Below are 25,201 nucleotides of genomic sequence, written 5' to 3'. Positions count from 1 at the left end.
TATTTAATACTTCATTAATAGTAACATCTATTACTCTTTTTGTCCATCTTTACTTGTTCACTATATATTAGAAATAGATGTTTAACTATACTTGTTCAATTTGAGAAATCTAAGGATAATTTATCTGTTCGTATCCATTATAATCGTGATGTCCGAGCTAGCTTGCGTGCATTCGATTAATTTCGCAAGATGTATGTCATCTCCTACCAATATCAGATACCAAGTAACTTCTCCACCAAAGTTAGAACAGATGAAAAAAAATCACTTAGTGTTTTTATCTGTTATGAATTTAACCTAAGACCTATGTCGCTCAACCGAACTTCATTGGACCACTATTCAATTATAATTAGTTATACTAATTATATTCATTATTCAATACGTCTCTCAAAATATTAAGGACCCATTTGGTTATAGTTTTTTTTTTAACTTTTTTTTTTTGAGAAATTATATTAGTTTAGTAAAATTGAGGTGTTTGTTCATGAGAATTTCAAAATCTATTTTTGTTACGTGCTTTTATATTTTCTGTTTGTTTGTTGATTATGCTATTATTTGTTCTGAATCGGAGGTTTATCAAAAACCTCTCTACTTTATCTAAGGCAGTGACATGGATTGAGTACACTTTATGCTGATCCCATTTTGTGAAAATACACTGAATTTATTGTTATTGTTTTCAAAAGTTTAAAAAGAAAAAAATAATGCTCAAACACAACTCCATCTCCAACTTCAATTTTAATTATAATTTTAAAAGTTTTATCTATTATGATCAAATGCTTACTATTTTGTGTCAAGTTGATCAATCTCCAAATTCATTCTAAGATTGTCATATTTCTACAACCAAACTCACCTCACTAATATTAGCTAAAAAAATCCCCCTCTTCTTCCCAATCTCCCTACTCTTTTGACTGTTTTTCTCCTCCTTCCCTCAGCGTGACCCCCTACCCCCACTCCCCCTTCCGGGGTCGCGCGATCTTACAACATCGAAAAAACCGAAATCTTTTTCATATCCTCCTTTGTCCTTCTTGTCGGATCTAATGGCGGCGCCGGCAGAATTAGCACAAACAGATATAGAAGGAATCGACGGTGTTCGTATGACATGGAATTCATGGCCACGTACGAAAGTTGAAGCTAGTAAATGCGTTATCCCAATTGCTTCATCGATCCATTTGATTCGTCATCATCCTGATCTAGCTACTCTCCCTTACCCTCCTCTTCGTTGTAAAACTTGTACTACAGTTATTAACCCTTTCGCTCGTGTTGATTTTCAAGCTCTTATTTGGATCTGTCCTTTCTGTTTCCAACGTAATCACTTTCCTCATCATTATTCGGGGATGAATGAGGCGAGTGTACCTGCGGAGCTGTATCCGCAGTGTACGACGATTGAGTACAGTATAGGTGCGCCGCGATCTGACTTTGGTAATTATCTGCCGGTTTATTTGTTTGTGCTGGATACGTGTATGTTGGAGGAGGAATTGGAATATGCGAAATCGGGGTTGAAGAGAGCGATTGATATGTTACCGGATAATGCGATGGTGGGGTTTATATCGTATGGGACGCAAGTGCAGGTACATGAATTGGGGTTTTCTGATATGTCTAAGGTGTATGTGTTTAGGGGTTCGAAGGAGTTGACGAAAGATCAGGTTTTGGAGCAGTTGGGGTTAGGTGTTGCAAGAAGGGGTGTTGTTGGCGGCGGTGTTGGTGGTCCGAATGTTGGTGTTACGAGGTTCTTGTTGCCTGCTTCCGAGTGTGAATATACGTTGAATTCGGTTAGTTTTAGTTGATTATGATCGTGTTTTTGATTGATTTAGCAATGTAGCTTAGTGATTTATGTATTGAGTTGGTTTTGTGTATTGTGTTTGTAGTTGTTAGATGAATTCGGTTAGTCTTAGTTGATTGTAATAGTTTGTTTGTTTGATTTAGCGATGTAGTTGAGTTGTTTCTTGTGTGTTGTGTTTGTAGTTGTTAGATGAATTGAGCACAGATCAGTGGCCAGTTCCACAAGGGAATAGAGCGTTACGATGCACAGGTGTTGCTTTGAGTGTAGCAGCTGGATTGCTAGGAGCTTGTATGGCTGGTGCTGGTGCTCGGATCGTGGCTTTAGTGGGAGGTCCTTGCACAGAGGGACCTGGGGCGGTGAGCTTTTCGATCTGTTTTCCCTATTATTTTTTTGGTTGTTATGTCACACTCTCAAAATTACCTGTCTCCCCAACCCAAGGAAGAAAAGGTTGAGTTTTTCATGGTTATAAACGTCTACTTATGGGTTTGAATGACTATTTATGGTGTGTCTGGGACATCACAAGAAGTGTTAGCTAATAGTGACAATGAATTGTGGAGAATGTTTTCTGGAAGAAAAATACTTTTCATCAAAATGGAGAAATTGACTTCTATTGATTTGGAGAAAGCTACTTTCTTTCTCAAATATCATTATTCCCACTCCTCGTTACTTGCTTCAATCAACACTTAGCATTATTATCGACCTTTAATAGTCAAAATATCACTAGAACACTATCTCCACTCTTAACAGTTACTTCGCACGATTAATGTGCCCACATTTATGTCCTACCAAACATGTAAGATGATTCGGAATATTTTTCTCGTGGTGAAACATGGAAAGCATTTTTAATGAAAAATATTTTCTTCCCTACCAAAAGCACTTAATCAAGGTAAATACACTAGGCAAACTTTTCACATTTACCCGTGCACATGAATGTCTTGATATACTTGGAGATTCTCAGCGAGTATTGATAACTCTCAGAGTTCACTTCCGTAAAAGAACTTTGTAGTTTGTTTTTTCTTATCATTAATGTGGTCGTTCGGTGGCTTCGGTGGAGGACAAGATGCGGGAAGGAAGACTGAGATGGTTTGGGCATGTGATGAGGAGGGATGCAGATGCCCCAGTTCGTAGGTGTGAGAGGCTAGCATTGGATGGCTTCAGGAGGAGTAGAGGTAGACCGAAGAAATACTGGAGGTAGGTGATCAGACATGACATGGAACAGTTGCAGCTTACCGAGGACATGACCCTAGATAGGTAGGTGTGGAGGTCGCGGATAAGGGTAGAAGGCTAGCGGGAGGGTGTGGGTTGTAGCAAGCCGTCAGGAGGGATCTTGTGTAGCCGGGTTAGTAACCTTAGGACTGTGTACATAGGTGTCTTTGGTTTTTGAGTGTTTGTTACTTCTAGGTGGGTGAATAGGGAGGTTTACAAAGTAGCGAGGAAAGAGGCTAAGTTAGCAGTTACGGCTGCTAAGACAGCAGCGTTTGAGAGCCTGTATACGGGCTTAGAAGAGAAAGGCGGGGAAAAGAGGTTGTATAGGCTTGCTAAGGCGAGGGAGCGGAAGGGTCGTGACCTCGATCAAGTAAAGTGCATTAAGTGGGAGGATGGTAGTGTTCTAGTGGAGGAGGTTCACAGAAGAGATGGCAGGAGTACTTTCATAGACTTTTGAATGAGGAGGGGGACAAAGGCATCGAGTTAGGGGAGCTGGAGCACTCGGAGGAGAGCCGTGATTTCAGTTACTGTCGACGTTTTGGGGTTGAGGAGGCTAGAGAGGCTATTCGTAGGATTCGGAAAGGTAGGGCGGCGGGGCCCGACGAGATTTCGGTAGATCTTTGGAAGTTTTCTAGTGGAGCAGGTTTAAGGTGGTTGACCGTTTTGTTTAACTGGATTTTCATGTCTGCGAGAATGCCGGAGGCTTGGAGATGGAGTACAATGATTCCGTTATATAAAAACAAGGGTGACATTCAGAGTTGCAACAACTATAAGGGTATTAAGCTGTTGAGTCACACTATGAAGATTTGGGAGAGAGTGGTGGAACGGAGATTGAGGAGGGTGGTGTCCATTTCAGAGAATCAATTTGGATTTATGCCTGGTCGCTCGACGACAGAGGCAATCTACCTGGTGAGGAGATTAATGGAGCAGTATAGGGAAAGGAAGAGGGATTTGCCCATGGTGTTTATCGACCTGGAGAAGGCGTATGACAAAGTCCCTAGGGAGGTTCTTTGGAGATGCTTGGAGGTGAGGGGTTCCGGTGGCGTACATCAGAGCTATTAAGGACATGTACGATGGAGGAAAGACTCGGGTGAGGACGATGGGAGGAGACTCAGAGCATTTTCCGATCGAGACAGGATTGCATTAGGGATCGACTCTCAGTCCTTTCCTGTTTGCGTTGGTAATGGACGTGTTGAGGCGGAGTATCCAAGGTGCGGTGCCTTGGTGTATATATTTGCGGATGGTGTAGTGCTGATCGATGAGACGCGGGGTATGTGAATGAAAAATTGGAGATTTGGAGGCAAACCCTTGAATCCAAGGGGTTTAGGGTGAGTAGATCCAAGATGGTGTATATGGAATGCAAGATTAGTGACTTGAGGCAGGAGTACGATGTGGTGGTGAGGTTGTACTCCCAAGATGTGTGTAAGAGAGATAGTTTTAAGTATCTTGGGTCTATGATCCAGGGGAATGACGAGATTGATGAGGATGTCTCTAATCGTATTGGAACAGGATGGATGAAGTGGAGACTTGCCTTAGGAGTGTCGTGTGATAAGAAGGTGCCCCTTAAACTTGAAGGCAGATTCTACGGAGTGGCAGTCCGTCCGGTCATGCTTTATGGAGCGGAGTGTTGGCTATTCAAGAACTCCCACATCCAAAAATTGAAGGTGGCGGAAATGAGAATGTTGCGTTGGATGTGTGGACTTACTAGAGGGGATCGAGTTAGGAAGGAGATTATCCTGGATAAGGTGGGAGTGGCTTCGGTGGAGGATAAGATGCGGGAAGGAAGATTGAGATGGTTTGGGCATGTGATGAGGAGGGGCACGGATGTCCCAGTTCGTAGGTGTGAGAAGCTAGCTTTGGATGGCTTCAGGAGAAGTAGAGGTAGGCCGAAAAAATACTGGAGGGAGGTGATTAGACATGACATGGAGCAGCTACAACTTACTGAGGACATGACCCTAGATAGGAAGGTGTGGAGGGCACGGATAATGGTAGAAGGCTAGTGTGAGTGTGTGGATTGTAGCTAGTAGTTAGGTGATTTTCTTGTGTAGCCGGGTTAGTATTCTTTGGACTGTGTCCATAGGTAGCCAAGAGAGTTTGGGTGTGGTGGGTGTGTTTGGTCTGTGTGTGTATGTTCCTACTTGGTGGGTGTCCTATTTCTTAGTCCTTATTTCGTAGTACTCTTATTTCTCTTATCTCGCATTTTCTCAAGACGGAATTCCGGTTTGTTTTTGAAGGTGATCAAAAGGTGGTTGGGTCGATCAAGCCCTAGAGTAGTAGTAGGAGCGGGTTCGGGGTAAAGAAGGAAAGAAAGGGTTCTCTCCTTTTAGTTTTCAGTCCCCGGTTTCCTCTCCAAGCCAATCGATCGCCTTCTTAGTTAACTGCGGAACCCGCCCTTATTTGCTATTTTACTCCTTATTTCTATTATGTCATCCATCCTGCTGTTTGTTTCATTACGACTTTGTTTACTATTCTTTATCGTGAGCCGAGGCATGACACCCCTCGTTTACTATTCTTTATCTTGAGCCGGGGGTCTATCGGAAACAACCTCTCTACTTCTTCGGAGGTAGCGGTATGGACTGCGTACATCTTACCCTCCCTAAACTCCACTTTGTGGGAACACACTGGATTTGTTGTTGTTGTATTAATGTGGTTGTTCCCTCACCCAAGGGTGTGGCCTAGTGGTCAATGAAGTGGGTTGACAATGATGAGGTTTCTGGTTCAATTCTCAGCGGAAACAAAAAACATCAGGTGTATTCTTCCCATCTATCCAAGCCCTGGTGGATAAAGTTACACCCTGTACTGGTGGGAGGTAGTAGATACGCTGTGGAATTAGTCGAGGTATGCGCAAGCTGACCGGACATCGCGGTTATAAAAAATAAAAATAAATTGTCGCTTGCTGCTCTTTTTACCTACTCCCAAGGCTCATGAAAGAATGCAGTCACTCTGATGCTGGCCTAAATTTTGAGGCTAGAGCCATATTATTGAAACATTTTTGAGTCGGAAAGACATTGGATTCTTAATGAAGAAAAACCAATTGTTTCCTGTTTTTATCTCTACCACCATTTATTGCCTGGTAAATTAAATCCTTTCTATTGATGAATTTCTATGGCTTTTCCTTCTCTCTGACTTATCCCCTTGTTTTTGCAGATTGTGTCGAAAGATCTAACAGAACCAGTTCGTTCTCATAAGGATCTTCACAAGGATGCAGCACCTTTTTTTAAAAAGGCAGTTCATTTCTACGAGGAACTCGCAAAACAGCTTGTTAGTCAAGGTCATGTCTTGGATGTGTTTGCTTCAGCACTTGATCAGGTTTGTCTGCGTAATGGCTTTGGCATGGTGACATGTGTGTTATGTGTCACTGAATCATTTAAATGAGGTGCTGGTGTTTCATTAGTTACCAATCATGCATTTGATCCTGAGATCTGCTTACAGTTATGCTGGATCTGTAAAAGCTACGACATATGTGTATTTTCGTTAATTGATTGAACAAATGTTACAACATCTGAGCATCATATGTTATATTTGAACTCTTAGCATATTGAGTTCTATCACGTGTATTTTTATTTTGTTTGCATATGGGTGTATTATGCATGTCACGTTTGGGGTTAATTTTAGACTGATTAATGCTGCTGATGAATTGGCAGCGGATGATGTCATGTTTTGTTTTGCGCTAATAATTTTGTGTATCAGGTTGGGGTTGCTGAGATGAAAGTAGCTATTGAAAAAACAGGAGGATTAGTTGTTCTAGCAGAAAGCTTTGGTCATTCTGTTTTCAAAGATTCTTTCAAGCACATCTTTGAAGATGGTGAACAGTCTCTTGGGCTGTCCTACAAGTGAGCTTCTTGAAATGTTATCCTGTTCTGTCTCATTTGCGAAGGACACTAATTTTGCTATTTTTTTCAGTATTGGTTGTTTTGTCTGTGCAAACATTTTTAACTTTATAGACGGGACTTTTTCTAGCAAGAGGCACTAAAGTGAAAAGTATCTACCTTAAGGTTGTTTTTATTTTTTGGGGTCCAAGCTGTATACCACTGAAGGGGATTTTATGATGACAACGGTAGAGAATGGGTTAAAGTACTCAACATATATGAATTGTGAATAAAAAAGGATCAGCCTTGTTAAAGAGGCGGTGCATATCCAGTACAATTGAAGTCAATGAAAAAACTGAAAGGAACTGAAAAGATGGTACTTGATTATCAAACTAAAAACTTATGTCCAACTTTCTTGCCTGTAACCATGTCGTCCTGAGTGTATTTGGTGATCTTGATAGAAAGTCATCATAATCAAATTCAGCTCATGCGTTATTTCTTAAAAAAAGAATCAGTTCTGTGACTGATGCAGTTCATATTTATTAATGAATTTAGTGGATAAATAGAAAAAATAACGTGTTTGGTACCTATAATGATGTTAAGGCTTGATTTTAGCTGAATAAAAGCTTTATGTCCAGCTTTCTTACATATAAAAAGGCCGTTCCCGCCAAACATGGAGGTCATTATGGGAATGAATCCCTAGCAGCAATCAGGAACAAGGAGAAGATATCACTGAAACTGGGTGGAAGGCTCAATTAGATATGATTCGACACTACAATTTAGAGACATTGTGGGTTGCTACTCATTTTCCTTTTTGTTGGAAACTAGACTGCTCATACTTTGTCTAGATCAAAAGACGGACCAATGTAGACTTAGCTAAAAGTTACATTACAATTGAAGCAAGGATCCATATAGTGTTAATACCAACTAGTGGAGATTAAGGTTTAATTATTGTTGCTCTTATAGTATGTTCAGGCAGAGACAACTGTGAGATTTGGGGAACCTTAAGATTTATGAAATTCCCGATTTGTCTTCAAAAAAATATTACATGCTTGGTGTTAGAATGAAATGTGCCCCAATAGAGCAGAAGATATCATATATTCAACTATTTTTTGATTCATAGTGGTTGATTGGTGGATTGAGTTTTTGAAAATTGCATACCCAACTTGGTTTACTTTTAGTTTCATAGAAGCGCAGTGTGAAAAAAACCATTTGATATTCTCGCACTCTAGTTGATCGACTTAGTTGGGTTAACACACTTAAGGGACTTGACAGAGTGGTTAGACCTTAGAGAGGAAGTTTTATTAGTACAAGTTTATGGCGTTTTCTATGTGTAGTTGACTTTTCTTTCTACTTTGAATCTTAACAGTTCTCATTGCATTCTCCATGATGATAAAATACAAAACCCTGGAGTGCTTTTTTTCCCCACATTCATCCTCAACACAATAAGGATATACCTTGATAAGTTGGGAACTTGTATTAAACAAGTGATTCTCGTGAATTATAGTCTTAAAGAATGTATTTGATTTCATATTAGTTGTACTTAGTGCAGCATAAATATTGCCTACATAACGACGTAATGTAGGAGTCTGACTCTACTGCTACAGATGCATTTTATATTTTCAATTCAATAATTTATCAATGAATCTGATACATTAAATTGTTTCAGTGGTACATTAGAGATCAACTGCTCCAAGGATATTAAAATTCAAGGGATAATTGGACCATGCACATCTTTAGAGAAGGTTGGTTTACTTAACTTTTACCATATTATCAGTAGTGGGTATTCTGCGAAGTTACACAGTTAAAGTTCTATTTTGTGAACTTATTCCCCTGCAAAAGAAAATTAACTCTTACAGTTACAGTTTTGACAGTTGATATTTGATCATTTGGTGCTATGCAGAAAGGACCTGCTGTTTCCAACACAGTTATTGGTGAGGGGAATACTACAGCTTGGAAGCTGTGTGGTCTCGACAGAAACACTTGCTTAACTGTTTTCTTTGATGTTTCATCTAGTGAGAAATCAGACCCCTCAGGCAATATAAATCCGCAATTGTACATACAGTTTCTCACGAGGTACTTGGAAAACTAGGACCATTCCCCTCTATTTCTTTCTTATCCTTAAATTTTTTTTCTAGAAAAATATTTTACGCAGGGATTTTGTTTATAGATAGGTTACACTGTTTTTCTTTTTGAATAAGTCTATATAGAGGAAAAGAAGAGTTACTGTGCATCTAAAATTGTTGACTTTGATGTAAATACAGTTACCAGAGCCCTGATGGTCAAACCAAACTACGAGTCACGACTGTTACAAGAAGATGGGTTGATGCTGCTGTTAGCAATGAGGTGCGACACTGAAAGTTTGAGTTAGAAATATTATTTATTGGACAATAAATTCCATTGCTGTTCTCTTTTGTATAGCTCCAAATTTGAATATATCTTTCCTCAAGCATAATGTTGTCTTTCAATTTCTATTGCTGGTTTCAGGTATTCTTCTGAGTTGTGCGTTGTGAGGCAGTTCTTTTTGTTTACTTGAGATTGCATTCCTTTCGTAAAGGACAAAAAAAGATTTTGATTACCTTCAATTCCTCTGGCCCCTGAAACAAGAAAAAATAGAAAGAAAAAAATGTAAAAATAGAGAGAGGGAGATTAAGCTTGTCCATAATTTAATTATATATATGGAAATTGTTATGCTGATAAAATTTCTTTATTCGTATTAAAGTCCTGTGAGAAGGGCTTCCTGTGAAGGGTATCTGGATGAACGAGAATGTACCTTTCGGATCTTGTTCTCGCTTCAAGTAGTAGAGGAATTTTATCTCATTTTTAAATAAGTTTCTTGAGGAATTTTTATCTCATTGTTTGAACTTTTTGGGAAGCATACAAGTGTTTGTTAATCCTGAAACTGCAAAAAAACTGTTTTTTCAGGAATTAGTGCAAGGGTTTGATCAAGAGACTGCTGCGGTTGTAGTTGCTAGATTAACTTCTTACAAAATGGAAACGGAGGTGATTTTCCTAGACTATTATTTAGTTCTGCATAAACTTTTACTGTACTCCAAGGGTAATGATATGCATGTGAATGCCTACTTAGTTTCATCATTTTGCTTTGTTGGTCTTTTCAATTCCTCACGGTAACCTTGTCATGCTTTGGTCAAGGGTCCATCAAAAACAGCCTCTCTACCTCTGAGGTAGGGTTTGCGTTCACTCTACCTTTCTCAGACCCCGTTTGTGGGACTAAACTGGGTAAGTAGTTGTTGTTGTGAACCTTGTCATGCTTTGGTAGATAGTGAAGTAACAAGGCTAGTTGAGTATGCTTGAAGTAGGGAAGAATTATTCCTTAAAACATACATTCTGGTAAAATATTAGAGTAGTTTATCATCTAGTGCTTGAACTTCTATGATATCCCAATTCTCATTTCTGTTTTATTGATAAATCATGGCTAACTGATTTCAGGAAGATTTTGATGCCATAAGGTGGCTAGATCGTATTCTCATTCGTCTGTGTGCCAAGTTTGGTGATTATTGGAAGGATGACCCCAGTTCATTCACTTTGAATCCGTCATTTTCATTGTTCCCTCAATTCATGTTTCATTTACGGCGATCCCAATTCTTACAAGTAATATAGCTCAGGATGTTCTTTCTTATCTCAATGTCATTAACGTAACAATTCGATGTCATGGACGTACAAGTATTTGTTTCTCACTAAAGTATGTCTGCCACAGGTGTTCAATAACAGTCCAGACGAGACAGCATATTTCCGCATGTTGCTCAATCGAGAGGGCGTAAGCAATGCTGCCGTCATGATTCAGCCAACACTAACGGCATTTTCATTCAATTCACTGCCTTCCCCTGCTTTGCTGGATGTGGCATCCATTGCAGCTGATCGCATTCTCTTGTTGGATGCTTATTTTAGTGTAGTTATTTTCCACGGAATGACAATAGCTCAATGGAGAAACATGGGATACCAGAAACAGCCTGAGCACCAGGTATGCCTCACCTTTTTCTCTCATATACCGTTAAGTTTTTTAAAATTTTATTTTCTGTAATACCTTCAGTGGAGTGTAAGATGCGGGAAGCACGATTGAGATGGTTCGGACACGTGAAGAGGAGGGGCACGGATGCCCCGGTCCGTAGGTGTGAGAGGCTAGCGTTGGATGGTTTTAGACGGGGTAGGGGTAGACCGAAGAAGTACTGGGGTGAGGTGATTAGGCGGGACATGGAACAGTTACAGCTCACCGAGGACATGACCCTAGATAGGAAGGTATGGAAGATGCGAATTACGGCAGAGGATTAGGGCCAGTTCGGGTCGCTAGTGTAGGGAATAAATTGGTGGGGGTGTATTCCTGTTATGATTCCGTATTCAATGTTCCGTGTTCCGTGTTCCATGTTTATTACGAATATGTGTGCTTTCCTCCGCTGTATATTCCTGCATTCCTGCTTTACTCTGTTTTATATTCCTTATGGGTGCCGTATCTATGTTATGTCATCTGCTTCTGTGCTGTACTATGTGTTTGTGTGATATCTCGTGACTTGAGCCGGGGGTCTTTCGGAAACAGCCTTTCTACTTCATCAGAGGTAGAGGTATGGACTGCGTACATCTTACCCCCCCCAGACCCCACTAAGTGGGAATACACTGGGTTTGTTGTTGTTGTTGTTGTAATACCTTCAGTCTGCGGTGCTTCATGATGAGATTCTGTGTGTTAGCAGTCTCACCAGCCTCTCACTTTGAAAGAGGAAGGCTTGGAAATCTCTTTTTCATCCTCAAGCATACAGAATTTGTGCTGTACTAGCAGCATATGATGTATTTTCATAACGTGATCATGAAACAAACACAAATATGTATTCTTTTTTCCATTCCTCCCCTTTTCAGGCATTTGCACAACTGTTGCAAGTTCCCCATGATGAGGCCCAAACAATCATCCGCGAGAGGTTTCCTGTTCCAAGACTGGTAGTATGTGATCAGCATGGCTCTCAGGTAACAAATGCATTCTTTTTTTCAAACATTGTTGCCTTGTGCAGTGTGCAAGGGCCCCCGTGCCTATTGAGATGTAGGATCAATTGTAAGTTCGTCATTAGGAGATGACATCATTTCACTCGTGTTGTACAGGCAAGATTCCTGTTGGCAAAGTTGAATCCATCTGCCACGTACAATAATGCAAACGATATGGCAGCTGGATCAGACGTGATCTTTACAGATGACGTGAGTCTTCAAGTGTTCTTTGAGCATCTTCAGCGGCTGGCTGTGCATTCTTCTTGACACAAGAAGAAAGGTGGAGCTTTACTGTTAATGCTCATCTCAGTTATGTGAAAAATCTTAATTGAGTTTACCTCATCTATCGCGCTAGCCTCTTGTCGGAAGTTACACCATCATCTTCCTGTCATCCGTAAGCTGAGAGGTTTGAACCAGATATTATTGGAAAACTAGAACTACATATATGACATTCTTTCAGGTATGAGGAGGTACTTTTGCTTCCTGTGAAAATAAATGGGTAAATCGACTCATTGTTCTCTATAGTTATATCAGAAGGGGGCTATGTTTTAAGTCAAATGGCATGTTTTGCTTCCTCAGGCTGTTGAACGAGAAGATAGTTTATGTCGGCAACTTCCTTTTTTTTTTTGTTGGTCATTACCAGGCAAAGAGTTTGTGCTGTTTTTGTATTGAATTTATAGTTGTAGTTTATTGGGATTAAGGCTTGTAGGGTAGGAGAAGTCTTTGATAACATTTGCTTATTTTGGGCTTCATTCATAATTTATAGTATATCCCCATATACATCTGTGGACAATTTTGTTTCCTTTATGTCATGCTAAGTATTTGATTGATGTTCAGAGAGAAAACAGGATTTACATGGGTCATTTGCAACTTTTGCCCCTATTTTGTGTTGGTTCGTATCATAATATCCTACTAAGTTATGCCTCTGCATGACTTCAGCTTCTAAAGAAATTATGCCTCACTAGGCAAAAATTAAAGACCTTTGAAGGAAAAAACCTAAAGATCACTCCGTTTGAAAGGCAAATCGCAAGTAAAGGGCACGTAGAGGGTGAATCGGGTTGAAAAAAAATCCAAGCTTTACTCTTTTTTCGTTTTTTTCTTTTCCCACTCTGGTGTTCGATATCCGACATTGGAGTCCGATTAAATCCGGATTCGTGTTGAAGACTGGTTCTCTCTTGCCCGCCCATGGATTCAGCAGCAGTTTCGAAAATCTCCGGGTAGTTTCAGCAGCAGTTTCGGAAATCTCTGAATCTATCTTGATTTTCAACTCCGAAGCATTTTATCTATTACTACGCCCTTTCTCCTCTCTGGGTGTCTAGGGAACCACCGTATGCCTTTCCTCCTTTGAGGCTCTGGTCAAAATGAAAGAGTATTACCATTTCACCCCAGCTGCTGTTGGTAAGAGTATTACCATTTCACCCCAGCTGCTGTTGGTTAAACTTTAGTCTTTTTTTATTGCTACACCATATGTAAACAAACAATTTGATTAAAATCCCCCAAGGCTAGTATCCTAACTTACCAATAGCATAAGAGCCCCATCTCGACAAGTTCAAGCAAAACTATTGAATCAATAGTTTTCTTGAACAGGAATATATATAGGAAAGAAGCCAATAACTTATTAGGCTTGTCGGCAACTTTGCTTGACTTATAAAATATTGGGCCGAATATATTGACTACTCAAATTACGGCATGTTTCAATTGAACATCTTAGACTTAAAATTTGGACAATTGAAATTACAATATGTTTCAATTGAATATATGATACTAGAATGTTTCTGTTAGACATTATCAATGCAATACATAATAACAATAACATATTCAAAGAAATTTAGAAGGATAAGATGTACACATCCCTTTATAAGGTAGAGATTGTTTTTGATTGACCTCAGCGACCATCCTCCACTATTCAGGCATGGGATCGATAATGTGAGTGAGGGAGTTACTTGATACTAACAACAACATATTCAGTATATTCTCACATAGTGGGGCTAGGGAGGGTAAAGTGTACCACTACCTCATGTGAAGTAGAGACAGGGGCGGATCTATTCATTGCCGTGGGGGTGGCACGCCACCCACAAACTTCGACGGACTCTCTCTCTATATAGGTATATATACACTGATATATTCAAATAATAAATCCGCCACTCACAATAACAAAGTGGTATCTAGAGCAAGTGGTAGAGATGTGTTTTGAAGGGCCCAAAGGTCGCGGGTTCGACCTCTGCTGCATTACTTTTTTAATCAATTTTTGTTGGCTGTTAAGCCATTCATCAAACTTCAAACAATTGTTAGGCCTTGGGCCCAAAATAACGAAAATAAAAGATAGGCCTAGCCACATACAAATGACTTGAAAGAGTGTAATAACATTACACACTATTTTCAATTGGCTTTCCATTTTCCACATCAGTCTCAAGACCATTCTTTTGTGAATTATTCTTGTTCTTGCTTCTCTTTGTTCATCAATCATTCCTAACCAAGAATATTCTATGCAAGAAGGTAAGGTCTTATTATTTCTTTTCTTGAAGCAAATTGTGAAATTTTGTAAGGGAGCAATTGTGCAGCTCAAGCACATACTGCTAATTAAGTTGACTTAACTGCTAATTAAGTTGACTTAATTAAATAATTAATTATTGTTTTGACTTTTTTTTTTAATTTCATTAGTTGTTAAAAATAATTTAATCTCTCTCATCCATACTTTGGTAATATATTCATACACATATCAATTATTATATATCAATTCTAAACTTTGGCCAAAAAGATTGACACAAATACAAAAAAGCAGGGAAGGACAAAAATTAGTGTGATCAATATTTAAATGATTGTTTAGTATATTACATAGAGCGTGATGTATTTGCAAATGTAAGTAATGATGTCATCACTGATCGTTTTCAGAATATGAAAACTCGTCGTGGGCAATTGTAATGAATTATGAATATTAGTAATATTATTCAAAGTTTAAGTTTGGTCATTTTATTACTGTTCTTTTATTATTGATTGATTTGTTAATTATCCTATAGACCGGAAAGATAAATAGTCTGATTGAATTATCGATAAGTTTACTTGACACCCGGTAAGTTCGGATCCTGAATCCGTCTCTGAGTAGAGAGACTGTTTTCGATGAACCTCGACTTAGGATAAATAATAGTATAACAAACAAGACATAATTATGTATAAACTAACCTTTATATAAATCCAATTTCCATAAATATCCAATAATGTCATGTTTGTTTTGTCGAGCATTAGTCAAAAATAGTGAAACTCCCTAAAACGATGAAACAACATCATTTCCGTATCATTTCTCTTCCCTCCCAAGGCCATATAAATCCCACTCTCCAACTAGCCAAAAACATCACACGCGCCGGCGCCTGATGCACCTTCGCCACCACTGTCGACGGCTTCAACAAAATCAACAATCCTCCGATCATGGATAACATATTCTACGACTCATTCTCCGATGGCTACGACGAAGACGCACCTAAAACGGACCTCGGTGAATATTTAAGTGATTTAAGGCGCGTGGGATCGAAAAATCTCAAAAAACTCCTCGATAAATGTGCCGGTGACGGGACAGGTCATCCGCTTACTTGTTTAATATACACATTCTATTACCTTGGGTTGCAGAAGCGGCGCGTGAGGTAAACGTGCCGTCTGCTTTTCTGTCAATTCAGTCTGCTACTGCTTTAGCTATTTATCACCACTATTTGTTTGCGATCAATAATGACGAGATCATCGAGCAATCATTTCCAGTAAAATTACCGGAACTTCCCTTATTTTCACGGGATGAAGTTCCTTCCTTCATGTTGAAGGATGATCCTTATTCATCTCTCATGATCCCTATAATGAGGGAACAAATACAAAATCTCGAACACAGGATGATCGTGATCCTGTTCTTATTAGTACTACAAAGAAAAGTCTAAGCCATACATAAATTATACAAGTCACCTATTACACACCTTAACATTATTACCTCCCCGCGACCCTCATTTTAAGGCGTATGTGTTACACTTATTTTAGGCGCGTCCAGCCTATTAAATAACAAAAGTAAACGGCTAAAAACATTAACGAAAAAGACATCGTTTCCACCCCAAACTATAGTCGAAAAGTCGAATCCACACCTAAACTATATAAGTGACCTATTACATACCTTAATTATAAAAAAGTGATACTTTTTACTGACGTGACAGAGCGTGTAAAACACTACACCACATGCAAGTGGTGGTACCCTGACAGGGTGTAAATAGTTTCACTTTTTTATAGTTTAGGTGTGTAATAGGTTACTAATATAATTTAGGTGTGACTTCGACCTTTTGGATATAGTTTGGGGTGAAAACGATGCCTTTTTCCTTAATACTTTCGATAAATTGAAAGAGAAATCCTTGAAAATTCTCGAGGTGTTGGGGATTTGTTCGATTGGGCGTTTGCTTCCTTCAGCTTACTACGGATGTGACCTTGAAGACACGTTGTTCGGGTGTGATTTGTTTGAAAAATGTGAACCTTATTGCACGTGGCTCGACACGAAACCCGAGGGTTCGGTTGTTTATGTTGGGAGTATAGTAGTGTTAAGGGAGGAGCAAAAGGAAGAGATTTTGCAAGGTTTATTGGAAAGTGAAAGGCCATTTTATGAGTTAAAAATAATTATTTTTTTTTTAAAATTATTTTAAAAATTTAATTAAAAAATTATTAAATTAAAATTTAATTTATTAATTTTTAATTATTAATTTTTTTAAACTTTTTTTTTTAAATTTTTTTCCCATTTTAATTAAAAATTTATTTTTACATAAATTTGATTTAATTTTAAAAATTTCTACTCTAGTTGTCAGTTTTTTCTAATTGAATTTTTATTTTTAATTGTCATTTTTTTAAAAAGACAATTCGATCAATTATTAGTCGAATCAAAGTTGAGTACATCATAAATCAAAGATGGGGATCTAGTATTCACTCCATAGTATAAATCATAGAACTCAAAAACCGAGCTAACTGATGGGCATGCGCTCTAGTTTGCTGATCTTTTAACACATCAAGAAATTTAAGACATTTTTTTTAAAAAAATTTTACCCTTGACATTAATTATTACTTCTCCAAATTATTTTTCAATACCTATTACTCCCTCTGTCTCAAATTATCTGTCTCAAATTTCCTAATTTGATTTTCCATTTTACTTATTTTTTTCATTAATCAAGAAGAGATAAAATTTTTTTACCATGTTTTACCCTTTGCATTAGTTACTTTTTCTTCAAATTAAAATGTAAACATCATTTAATTGAATAGTGGTACTATGGTAAACTAGCCATGTTATTAATTATTTTTCTTAATCAATGTGCCATCTCAATTTGGGACGGAGGAAGTACTAAACATCAATTAATAAGGATAATACGGTAAAATCACCATGTTAATCATTATTTTGTTAATAAGTGCGTCAAGTTAAAAAGTGACAACTAATTATGAACGAACGGAGTATATTCCCATCTCTTTGAATTTTTCATGGTAAGATGGTCGTGCCTGTCTTGAACCTGGTCGTGCCCTTTTGGAATGGTCGGGCTCATGTGATGCCGACGTCGGTGAGGAAAGTCCTTATGGCTCGGCCTTTTTCGAACTTTGCATATAACGGAAATTTTGTGCACTGAACCATCTTTTTCTTTTTTTTTTTTTTCTTAAAAAAGTTTGCATGGTATAGTTATTTTCTTCTTTTAAAAGTAGGAGGATTAATAGTGTTCCCACCTACCCTTTAACATGACTTGAACCTTCAAATTGTCGGTTGATGATGAAGATGTTCAACCACTTGTGCGGAATCTAAAATATAAAAGATGAATCCAACATTGGGTTTTCTAAGTATGCTATATTATCAAACGTTTGAAATTTGATATTTGCTTGGCTATTTGAAATTTAATTATATAATTTGTGACTTTATTATTTGCTGAATTAACTGTGTGATCATTTCATTGACAAGTTTAAACGGTAGCACATGCTATTATTTTTACTTAATTAATGGTAAATTTTTAACGGGTACTTTTTCATAAGTCGATTGGATGTTTCGTGACTCACTGTGGATGGAATTCGACTGTAGAAATCACGGTGGCCGGTGTGCCACTAATTGGATACCCACAATTTTCAGACCAAATGACAAACATCAAGATGGTGGAGGATGTTTGGGGAATAGGAGTAAGAGCAAGAGCAAAAGAAGAAGGAATTGTAAAAAGAGAAGAGTTAAAGAGGTGTTTGGAAATTGTAATGGGGAATGGAGAGAAAGGAAATGAAATTAAAAGAAATGTGAAGAAATATAGAGATTTGGCTATGGATGCTATGAAAGTTGGAGGCTCATCACATAATAACTTGAACAAGTTTTTAGAGAGTTTGTTAACAATTCTTATATAAAAAGGTAATAGGTTCAAGTCGTGGAAACAGTCCCCGGTTGAAATGTAAGGCAAGACCGCATATAATAGATTCTTGTGGTCGGGATCCTTCACCGGATCCCTGCATAGTAAAAGCTTTAATGCACCAGACTATAATATTGTTGTTGTGAGGCATATCTAGTTCTTGGATTGACCTCAATTTTGGTGCACAGAGAAACTTGAAATGCCTAGTTTGAGTTGATTGGCAATTTTATAAGTTATTGCAAGTATGAGAGAATATTTGATAAAAAAAAAAAGAGCTAGTATTACATTTGAGTCTATTTTATACAAAATAATATTAATATCTTAAGGGTTCTATGTACATAACTATTAAAAATACTAAGGTCAAATATACTTCAGTTTTATCAGAAATAGTCTAAATGTACTTCTCATTATATTTTAGGTGTCCAAATATATCCTCCTATTATACGTTGGTACAAATTTGTTCTTAATTTTGATGCAAGATGTACGTATTAAATATTAAAATTTAAAACTCATAAATTTCAAATATTGATTTCGTGTTTGCTTGATCTTTGCATAACGGTTCAAGTTTGCCTTTTGTTAATAGTTAACAACAACAATAAGAAACCCAGTGTATTCTCACATAGTAGGGTCTCGGGAAGGTATAGTGTGTGCAGTCTATACCACTAACTTAAAGAAGTAGAAAAATTATTTCTGATAGATCTCCGGCTAAGTTAAAGGAAAGTAAAGAAAATCGTAATAAAATATGAATGGAGGCCCATATGTTGAAAAGATTCTGCCGTTATAAATCTTGTACCAATCTTGTAAATGACAGGCTATATTTGTCACTTGCTCGAGATTTTATCCATTTCATGACACTTACCTAACGGTATTCTTTAGAATTATTTTTTTTTAATCTTTTACTTATTCAATATTCGTAGTGGTCCCAACCAATTTGGTTTCATATTACCATGTTTCACATGCTGAATTAAAACAGAATATAATTCTAGTATCTGAACAAAATAAATGATAAATTTAAAGGACTGTCGATATACTCCATCTCTAACATGTTTCCTAATCCTAAAATTGTGAGACCATTTTAAATGAAATTAAAAGTAGGTTGGCTTTCTCTTAAGCAAGTTTCCATGTACTTACCATGTACATTTTATATACTTTTCGTTTTTCAAGAGTCAAGCAATTTAAGTTGGACAATAAATTTGGGCCTGAAATCTTCAATCTTTTTAAAATTCGATAGGTGACACATAAATGAGCATAAAAATGGTTTGGAATGATAACAGCAAACTCAATTCACTTTTGTCTTCTACCTTCTTATCAGCCTAATACATATCTTTCTACCACTTCTTGTCCTAATAAAATTTCTACAACTTTTTCCAATAATTTGTGAGAAAAAATGAGTAACCATCAAGAACATATAGTAATGGTTCCATTTCTTGCAATTGGCCATATGATTCCTTTCCTAGCCTTAGCCGAAAAAACCCAAGAACGAACTAGCTACAAAATCACTCTTGTTAGCACCCCTTTGAATGTCAAATATCTTAGTTCGACTATAGCCAAAGCTTCAAATAACATTTCTTTAGTTTCACTTCCTTATAATAGTTCTCAACATGGTTTATCACCTAATATAGAGAACACAGAAGCCTTGCCTTTAAAAGACATGATGACAATTTTCAAGTCTACATTATCTCTTAGAGAACCACTCAGGAAAGTGATCATAGAGATTATTGAAAAAGATGGTAAGCCTCCACTTTGTGTAGTTTCTGATACATTTATGGGATTTGCTAGTGAAGTTGCAAGATCTTGTGGTACTTACAATGTGAGTTTAACCACTGCTAGTGCTTATGGGACAGCAGCTTATTTGTCACTATGGCTAAATCTCCCTCACTTATTAGCCACTCATGATGGTGTTTTCAAAATGCCAGGATTTGATGATTCTTGCTGTTTTTTCAGTGTTGATCAACTTCATCATTTCATGAAATCGGCAAATGGTAATGACACTTGGTCCAAAGAGTTTAAATCTTTGCTATCACCTTCTTTGGATTGTATAGGATTCTTGTGTAATAGTGTTGAGGAGATTGAACCTAAGGGGGTTAAAGCAATCAAGAATCTTACTAAACTTCCTGTTTGGTGCATTGGACCTTTGCTTCCTCAATGTATGCTCAAGAAAGGCGAAAAAGATCAAATCTTTGAACCAAGAATTGGAAAAGAATATGGATTGTCACCAGAAGAATGCATAGAATGGTTAAACAAACACCCTCAAAGATCTGTTGTTTACATATCTTTTGGTTCACAAAACACTATTAGCACTTCTCAAATGATGGCATTGGCTTTGGGGTTGGAAGATAGTGAAAGGCCATTCATTTGGGTGGTTAGGCCACCTATTGGATTTGACATAAAAGGTGAGTTTAGACCTGAATGGTTACCAAAAGGTTTTCAAGAAAGAGTGGAAACTAGCCAACAAGGTCTACTAGTGAAGTCTTGGGCACCACAATTGCAAATCTTGAGTCATCCATCAACTGGTGCATTCTTGACTCACTGCGGATGGAATTCGGTATTGGAGAGTTTGAGTCAAGAGGTGCCTATTATTAGTTGGCCTTTGGCTAGCGAACAAGCTTTTAATTCAAAGATGTTGATGGAGGAAATGGGGGTTTGTATTGAGTTAACTAAATGGAATTCAAGTGATATTGAAAAAGAGGAGGTGAAGAAAGTGGTAGATATTGTTTTGGGTGAAAGTGGAAAAGGGAAAGAAATGAATGAAAAGGCTAATGAAATTGGGATGTGTATTAGAGGTGTTGTTAAAGAAGAGGGGGATTTCAAAGGTTCTTCTGTTAAAGCATTGGATGATTTCATATCTACACTACTTTGTAGAAGAAATATGTCATCTTAACAGGAAAAGAAATATTTGGTAATGCCAACTTTCTGCCTATGTAGAGACCCACTAGGGAGCTAGGTGGCTCGGGTGGAAGTTATGATAGAATATGAAACTTGCTTGGTGGGTTCAATTAAAAGATAAAGTTGCGTCCTTGCTATCAGTTATACCTTTGGGAATGACGTCAAAACTTGGCTGGATTGCGATAGTATAGTATCCATGTATCAGCCCTGAAGAGGCTACTCATCTTCGTTATTCTTCTTTCTCTTAATATTAGCTGGTATTTCATCATAAAGACATATCTGAAATGCACCTTCGAGCACTCGTTGGTGAAAATTGTGTTAAAAATACAAACCTAACAAATAATGGTGGCCAACGTGCAAGTGGTAGTTGATATAATAATAAAATAATTGTGTGGTTATATGTTTGTTCAATAATAAAATAAATGTGTAGTGTAAATATATGGTACACGTAGCAAATGTGTGTCCATATAATTGTGTAGTCATTTGCCTATAAATAGGCTTTAAATTCATTGTGTAAGATGTACCAAGCAGTACAAGCTTATCTATTGCTTACTTCTTTTCTTTCTCTATAGCATCTTTTCTTGTTTATTTTCTTGAGGTCTCGGTTTAGTAATTTTCTCAAGTGTCGGTGTTCGATCCTGAGATGTTCGGTGTTCAACAATTGATATCAGACCTTGGTTGGAGGAGTGATAATTTTTCCTGAATTGTCCCGTGATTGCAGCATTGTCTGATCTTTCACATGAAGGAAATTTTTCCACTCGTTCACTAACCTTTGTACGAGACACTCTTAATACATAGTGTTCCTCACTCTGTTGGAGTTTGTTCGAAGGTTCCTCGCTCGGTTGGTGTTTGTTCGAAGGTTCCTAGCTTGCTCGGTGCTTGTCCGTGTGAAGTATAGTTCGTGTTCAGCCTTGATAGTATTCCGACGGCACGATGACAGACCTACATGTTGTCGGCGGAATGGAGAAGCTCAACAACAACAATTACAACACATGGTCAACTTGCATAATGTCGTATATGCAAGGGCAAGACCTACGGGAGGTTGTCAACGGAACCGAAGTAACACAACCAGAAGCAGAGGATGCAAACGGCACGTTGAGAAAATGGAAAATAAAAAGCAGGGAAAGCAATGTTTGCATTGAAAACAACTGTTGAGAAGGATTTGCTAGAGAAAATCCGAGATGCAAAGACCCTAAATAAAGCTTGGGATACGTTCGCCAAGCTGTTCTAGAAGAAGAGCGACTCTAAGTTCCAACTTCTTGAAAGCGAGTTATTGTCGGTGACTTAAGGAAATATGACTATTGCATAATATTTCCACAAAGTGCAGTCACTGTGTCGAGAGACTTCTAAACTGGATCCAGAGGCTAGTATTAATGATGCTAGGATGAAATGAATTATCATCCACGGTCTGAAGCCAGAATACAGAAGCTTTGTCGCTGCAGTACAGGGATGGCAAAATCAACCATCACTTGTAGATTTCGAGAATTTATTAGCTGGTCAAGAAGCATTAGCTAAACAAATGGGAGGAGTCTCACTAAAGAATGAAGAAGAGGCACTCTACGCCAATAAAGGCAAGCAAAATTTCAAACAGTGAAAGAATTATGGATCCAAGAAAAATGATGATGAATCAAAAGGTCATCAAGGCAAAGGAAGCACTCGTGAAGGGGAGACTCGAAGAAATATGAAAACAAGAAAAGATTTGAAGGGGATTGTTACAAATGTAGGAAAAAGGGCCACATGGCAAAGACCTGTCGGTCGAAGGAAAAATCTGTGGAAGGTAATGTCGTTACCTCCAACAGTGAAGAAGAATGGGATGTGAAGTCATCCTTTGCTGCTGAAGAGGAGGAGTTAGCCCTTACAGCAACAACATCTAGTAAAATCAATTATGAAAATGACTGGATCGTTGACTCAGGTTGCTCGAACCATATGACGGGCGATAAAGATAAGTTGCAAAACTTATCAAAATACAAGAGAAGTCCTGTGGTGGTGATCGCAAACAACTCTAAGTTACCAATTGCTCATGTTGGTAATACAGTGGTGTCTCCTCATAACAACAGTATCGAGGTGGCACTTCAAAATGTCTACCATGTTTCGGGGATGAAGAAAAATCTTCTTTCGGTTTCACAGTTAACATCTTCAGGCTATTTTATTCTATTTGGTCCATAAGATATGAAGGTATATTGTGACCTTGAGATTTCCAAGGAGCCAGTGATGAAGGGATGAAGATTAGAGTCAGTCTATATGATGTCAGCAGAAACGACATACGTAGAGAAGACAAGAAGGAACGAGACAACATACTTGTGGCACATGCGGCTGAGTCACGTTAGCTATTCCAAGCTAGATGTGATGATGAGGAAGTCGATGCTAAAAGGACTTCCTAAACTTGAGGTAAAAACAGACACAATCTGTGCAGACTGTCAATATAGGAAGGCTCATCAATTCCCGTATGAAGATTCCAAATTTAAAGCAAAGGAACCATTAGAGTTAACCCAGTCTGGTGTGTTTGGACCTGTTAAACAAGCCTCCATTGGTCGGATGAAGTACATGGTAACCTTTATTGATGATTTTTCCTGATATGTGGGTTTATTTTATGAAGGAAAAATCGGAGACTCTGTCAAGATTCAAAGAATTTAAAAAGGTTTTAGAAGCAGAGGTCAACAAAGGCATTGGATGTCTATTCACTGGTAATGGGGGAGAATATACTTCAGATGAGTTTTTTGACTTTCTTCAGGAGTGTCAATACGCCATCAGTTCACATGTGCAAACACTTCACAACAAAATGATGTTGCAAAAAGGAAGAATAGGCACCTGGCAGAAATATGTCGAAGTATGCTTTATGCAAGGAATGTACCGGGACGTTTTTGGGCAGAAGCGATGAGAACTGCATCGTATGTAATCAATAGGCTTCCTGAACAAAAGTTACATTTCCTTTCACCCTTTGAAAAGCTATGGAACAAGAAGCCTACAGTTAGCTATTTTTGAGTTTTTGGATGTGTATGCTATGTATTTATGCCTGATCACTTACGTAGCAAAATGGACAAGAAAGCTGTAAGGTGTATCTTTGTTGGCTACGATAGTCAGAGAAAAAAGTGGAGATGTTGTGATCCTACAACGGGAAAATGCTACACATCCTGAAATATAGTATTTGATAAAGCTTCTTCATGGTGGTCCTCAGATAAGGAGATATTTCCTGATTCAGATACTCTGAAAGATGAATTACAGTCCTCATAAATTCAGATGAGTCTGGGTAAAACTGATGTTGTTGATGATAGTGGAGATGTCGAAGAAAGCGCAACTCAGAATCCATGGTAAACCAGTATATACCATCATCCAAGCGAAGATGGCGAACCTTGTGAAGTGGAAGCATCAACTCCACTTAGAAGATCAACAAGAGTTCTGAAGCCGAATCCAAAATATGCTAATGTTGCTATATCGGAGGAGGTCGATTCAAAAGAGCCGGAGACATTTGAAGAAGCATCTCAAAAGCTAGAATGGACCAAAGCAATGAAAGAGGAGATTGCTACTCTTGAACAAAATCACACTTGGGATCTAGTTCCAAAGTCAAGAGATATGAATCCTATCTCGTGCAAGTGGGTTTACAAGATAAAACGTCGTAAGATGGATCGATTGAGAGGCACAAGGCTCGACTGGTAACTCGAGGATTCTTTCAACAATATGGGCTAGATTATGATAAAACGTTTATCCCGGTGGCAAAGCTTAAAATTGTACGTGTCCTACTGGCTCTAGCAGCTAGTAAAGATTGGAACCTGTGGCAGATGGATGTGAAGAACGCATTTCTGCATGAAGAGTTAGATCGGGAGATTTACATGGACCAGCCGATGGGTTTTCGAAGTTAAAACCATCCTAAATATGTTTGTAAGCTTCGGAAGGCTCTTTATAGGTTGAAACAAGCACCGAGAGCTTGGTATCGTAAGATTGCTGAATTTCTTACGCATAGTGGTTACTCGGTGGCACCTGCAGATCCTAGTTTATTTGTCAAAGCAAATGGAGGAAAATTAGCTATAGTACTAGTATATGTCGATGATTTGATCATCACGGGAGATTGTGAAGATGAAATTCTTCGAACAAAGGAGAACTTATCTGTTCGATTCCAGATGAAAGAATTGGGTCAACTCAAGCATTTCCTCAGCTTAGAGGTTGATCGT

General features: G+C 38.1%; 2 protein-coding genes, 1 long non-coding RNA gene and 1 pseudogene across 3 annotated transcripts; 3 read left to right on the top strand and 1 right to left on the bottom strand.

Annotated features, from left to right (window-relative positions):
- The first annotated feature begins 786 nt into the window (after positions 1–786).
- On the top strand, positions 787–12,568 carry LOC107871292 (protein transport protein SEC23). Its single transcript, XM_016718178.2, has 12 exons — positions 787–1,763; positions 1,957–2,130; positions 6,128–6,289; positions 6,671–6,813; positions 8,459–8,534; positions 8,693–8,865; positions 9,054–9,135; positions 9,715–9,792; positions 10,240–10,401; positions 10,508–10,771; positions 11,656–11,760; positions 11,893–12,568. The coding sequence occupies exons 1-12, from the start codon at positions 1,032–1,034 to the stop codon at positions 12,040–12,042; spliced, it is 2,301 nt and encodes a 766-aa protein (XP_016573664.2). The 5' UTR covers positions 787–1,031; the 3' UTR covers positions 12,043–12,568.
- On the bottom strand, positions 10,698–11,580 carry LOC124898786. Its single transcript, XR_007055560.1, has 2 exons — positions 11,449–11,580; positions 10,698–10,834 (listed from the first exon to the last, which is right to left on the bottom strand). It is a non-coding gene; the product is annotated as an uncharacterized LOC124898786 (long non-coding RNA).
- A 2,378-nt stretch (positions 12,569–14,946) lies between the features above and the next one.
- On the top strand, positions 14,947–18,410 carry LOC107872144 (annotated as a pseudogene).
- Positions 18,411–19,393: 983 nt separating this feature from the next.
- LOC107872674 (UDP-glycosyltransferase 92A1-like) lies at positions 19,394–21,454 on the top strand. Its single transcript, XM_047412744.1, has one exon. The coding sequence runs from the start codon at positions 19,537–19,539 to the stop codon at positions 21,028–21,030; it is 1,494 nt and encodes a 497-aa protein (XP_047268700.1). The 5' UTR covers positions 19,394–19,536; the 3' UTR covers positions 21,031–21,454.
- Positions 21,455–25,201: the final 3,747 nt, after the last annotated feature.

The sequence above is a fragment of the Capsicum annuum genome, chromosome 5 (genome assembly GCF_002878395.1).
Source record: "Capsicum annuum cultivar UCD-10X-F1 chromosome 5, UCD10Xv1.1, whole genome shotgun sequence".
Classification (NCBI taxonomy): Eukaryota; Viridiplantae; Streptophyta; class Magnoliopsida; order Solanales; family Solanaceae; genus Capsicum; species Capsicum annuum.
The sequence above is the reverse complement of the archived record's forward strand: the minus strand, read 5'-3'. Positions and strand labels throughout refer to the sequence as shown.